General features: G+C 35.1%; 1 protein-coding gene across 1 annotated transcript; it reads left to right on the top strand.

Moving 5' to 3' along the window:
• The first annotated feature begins 1,696 nt into the window (after nucleotides 1-1,696).
• Nucleotides 1,697-2,973, top strand: LOC105326826 (dynein light chain Tctex-type 4). Its single transcript, XM_034475598.2, has 2 exons — nucleotides 1,697-1,764; nucleotides 2,139-2,973. The coding sequence occupies exons 1-2, from the start codon at nucleotides 1,714-1,716 to the stop codon at nucleotides 2,895-2,897; spliced, it is 810 nt and encodes a 269-aa protein (XP_034331489.2). The 5' UTR covers nucleotides 1,697-1,713; the 3' UTR covers nucleotides 2,898-2,973.
• Nucleotides 2,974-4,292: the final 1,319 nt, after the last annotated feature.

Raw genomic sequence — 4,292 nt, forward strand, 5'->3', positions numbered from 1 at the left:
CATCTTTTATATATATATTTTATAAAATCTTATGAATAGATATCAATATTTCTAATATTCCATAATATGTATTGGTTCACATGTTGCGAAAATATGTGTGGAGAGAGAGAGAGAGAGAGAGAGAGAGAGAGAGAGAGAGAGAGAGAGAGAGAGAGATTTTATAAAAAGGATGGGGGCTGAGTACCCCTCTCACCCCCTAAAATGCCACTGTTGGATGTTGGGGCTAGGGAAAAACTAAAATTTATCTTCATATACAACAGGAAAAATTGCTTTTCATAAAAAAGTGAGAGTACAATGTACTTAAAAAATACAACGTAATCATTGTTTATATCATAAAATTAAAGTGGCTTCTCCTCAAACCCAAGATGTAGAAGTGGGTGCTAGTGTGAGGACAAATACACATGTACACGCAAATATCATGAAAATGGGCTAAATTCCAAATCGAACGAATCAATATCGATCACACAAAAAAATGGAGCAGGGGAAAACCCAAACTTTCAGTACATCAAAAATCATAGCACATATATAATAATAAAACATCATTGAATTGGAACCATTTTAACAAGACCTTGGACTTTCAGGAGGGCGAAGCTAATTATTTCTTGCATCAAACCAAGTTAAAAAGCGAAATGTGCACCGATTGTGTAGTCTTTAAGCCAGTCAAAAGCCAGACAAATCTTGTTGATTTCAAATAGCCGTGATTGCTGAGTGGCCAGAAATAAAATAGACAGACCAACGTCTCAGTGCTGTTTGACAGAACTACCTTAAGTCCAAGCTATTGTTAAAATGGTTCCAATGTACTAAAATGTGTTTCTTGGGGAGGTTCTATAATCTGTTTCTTCTCCTGAAATCGTCGAGCCGGGGTGATGGCACGTGAACTTCTTGAAAGAATAATTTAACCGTGACCAGGCTGCGCTCAGGTTAATCCGGGTCCGTAGGACATCTGTCATTTCATTACGATAGAACATTCTATCTAGTGTTCCTCAGGGCTGCCTTCGTGGCCGTGAATATTCCTATCATATCTATGGCATAGATTTATCTATAGTACATGTATGTCACAAAATATACGCCTATAAAATACACCAGATCATTACAATATTCAAAATTTGGGCTATTTTGTGTTGAAATAAATAAACGGGGAATTTATGAAAAAGGAAAATGTAAATAAAATATCAAAGTCGATTTTCCTAAATTATGGAGTATTACATGTATAATTATACAGTTAAGGAGTTTCAATTCACTTCCTTCCGTTGATTATATGCACATGTAAAATCTGATCTATAATTGAACATATAATTATATTCAAATAACGAAATTATAAAAGTTCTCAAACATATGTACATGTAATATGTCCCTTTGTATATTTGGACTATGTTCACACGCAATAGATGAATTAATTAAATACTTTCTATGCCTGAACACAACTGCAGGAAACATGGCACCTAGCAGTGACCTATCTGGAACCAATTTGACACCAAATACCCGTTACTTCTATTACTCGGGTATCTTTACTATTCCAAGTTGACACCCTGATAGAATTAAGACGAGTATTTATGTTCATTCAATGTGGACGTTCATACATATTTAACGATCCCATGAATAACTAATACATGTATATCCTAGCACCTGGCTGTTTTTCTTCTTGTACAATGCATGTAACTATATATAGATAGAGAGACAGAGATAGAATGTAGTCTTACGTGAAGGCTTGGTATGTCACGTAGTTTATTACAACCCAAAGAACAGATTCATGAAATGGCACAGGTGAGTCGTATTCCACAAGATAACAAACCCAAATATTTCTGTTGTTTTGAATTTAAACTTAAAATATAAAATCTGTAAACCCATTAATTGCAGGTAATTAAGTTTTCTTGTAATTATTCGTTAATCATATATTTATCGATATAACATTTTTCTATCAAATGAACGAGTATGTGATCTACCGCAATGGTAACGCGAAGAAAAAAATATATAATTATATTGTTACATCTTATGCAATATATATACGTTCGTTATTGAAAATGCACCTGATTTTAACGATACTTTGGATAATAAAATGTGTTTTCAATCAATCAATCTAATAAATGAACTTATAAAGGAGCAACTTATGTTATTTGTGTAGTTGGTTATTTTTTTAGGGATCTACCTCGAAATCACGGCAGACCGTTTCTGAGGTTGGCACAGACACTGACGGTGACCAGGATTCCTTCTTCCAAACTGCATTGCAGATTCAAGTCGAAACGGCCAAGGGCACGCCGAACAGAGACATTGGAAAGCCAGAGGAAACTCAGGACAGGCAACAGGATGTTAAAATGTCCTCGATAATATCAACCAAAGCTGTCCAACTAATGAAGGCGGCCAACATCAGTTCCTTTACCACTCGTTCTCAAGCAGAAAACGTTCCCTCGGACTTGTTACAGACACCTGATGCCGAAAGACGGCCTAGCTTGGAGCCTGTGATTGATATAACGAAAGCATTTACCGTAAACAAAATCGCCAAAACTTTACTGACCAACCAAAAAACAAGACTACAGAACCTCGAAGAAACCGGGAACTTTACAATCAATATTCCTCTGAAGAAATTTAACCCAAATCTCGTACAGACTCATTTATACCACATACTCAGCATTGCCCTAAAACACGTGCAGTATGAGCCGAATCTTTGCCGCCATTTATCCAAAAAGCTCAGCGAAGAAGCGCGGGACGTTGTGAAGGCGCTCAAGTTTCCCAGATACAAGTTTGTGTCCGTTGTTACTATCGGACAGCTGAAGAATGCCTCTATAAAACTGTGTAGTAGATCTGTTTGGAGCTGCACGACTGATAGCTATGCTTGCGCAGAGTACAGAAATAGCTCTCTGTATGCTGTTGCCATGATTTTTGCAGGCTTTTTAGATTAACAATTCATTATAATATTACAAATATGATCAAATCTGTATAGTTCTTACACACTAATATAACCAATCCCATACTGAACTCAAATATTATTTCAGTCTATGTATTTTGAGATTTCGAGACACATTTATGTGTTTTGAGTAAATTTAATGGTTCATGTAAAATGTTATTCATACCGAATGTTGCCGAGAAATGACCCTGAAAATAAAAACTACGTTATTGAATACATGCAACCCATTTCAGCAAAGGTGAGAGAATGAAGAAAAAATCAATCGAGAAGGTCCGGTTTACATAAAAATTTTCAATTCATTTTTGCCAACTGAAGGATGTGTTTTTAAAAAATGATTAATATACGGTACAAAATAGGTGGAAAAATAATCGTTTAGCAAATACACATGTACCCCCTTCCGCGTATTATAAGCTATCCAAATCCCATAACATTGTGTTTATAAATACCCATTCACAACTTAAGGTGGTTTGGGACATTTTCATGTGGTGACGCACTTCTAATCGAAAAGTTACGAGTTCGAATTCCGCTGGAGTATTAATATATTTTACCTTTCCAAAAAACATTTGTTTTTTGTTAAATATTGTAAAATTTGATAATAATGAAGTTAATATCGACAGGTGTCCCATACCGCCTTAATTTATTCTAATGAATGTTGATTAGATACCGGGAAGTGAAAATTAGAGTATGTCTGAGATTTCAGAAATTTCTTGCTGAAAAAATAAAAATAATTTAGGCTACAGTAAATTGCAATTATTCTTCCCGGGAATGGATAGAACTTTAGTGTAGATACATAGCTAGCTAAAATAAAAGGAAGTTAAAAATATAACCTGCTCATTTGAAGAGGGGGTCGATTTGTCTTTCCTAGAATGAAAAACTATTTTCGGGAGATATTTTCAACAATGATCAAGCAGATCGATAGTTTGAGTTAAATTGATGTTTTCTAGTGAACCATAAAACAAGGCCAGAATTACTAATTACTAATATACATGTACTTCAAAAAATGCCTAGGCGAAAAATTGTATGTATGTCAGCAAATACATGTGACCTTGGGTGACGGACATTCCTCCCTCATGTAAATACAGTACGTCCTATACTCACTGAGCGGTGTTTGCGTGATGGCCAAGGTAAATTGAACATTAGTTTTACTCTTTCAGACAAGGAGTTTGCCTCATCATTTATATATTTGTTTTCCTTCGATCCATTTTGCACGACTGATAGCAGAGTGCCACATTAACCACTTTACTGAAATCGTTAACAGCATAGTTTCATCAACAATTCATAAGAACACGCATGAATGTGTCAATAGACGCAGATCAAACACAAAATGGTATCAACAAACACCACATGTTAACAAAATTAGAACTAATAGTTGATATGTATAAGTTAAGCA

Source organism: Magallana gigas, chromosome 9 (assembly GCF_963853765.1).
Source record: "Magallana gigas chromosome 9, xbMagGiga1.1, whole genome shotgun sequence".
NCBI lineage: Eukaryota > Metazoa > Mollusca > Bivalvia > Ostreida > Ostreidae > Magallana > Magallana gigas.

What these genes read in the sequence shown, in the direction of transcription:
- LOC105326826 (XM_034475598.2), top strand. Translation starts at nt 1,714, where the DNA reads ATGTCACGTAGTTTATTACAACCCAAAGAACAGATTCATGAAATGGCA. An exon ending in AGATTCATGAAATGGCACAG is followed by an intron (nt 1,765 to 2,138) that starts GTGAGTCGTATT and finishes TTATTTTTTTAG; the next exon opens with GGATCTACCTCGAAATCACG.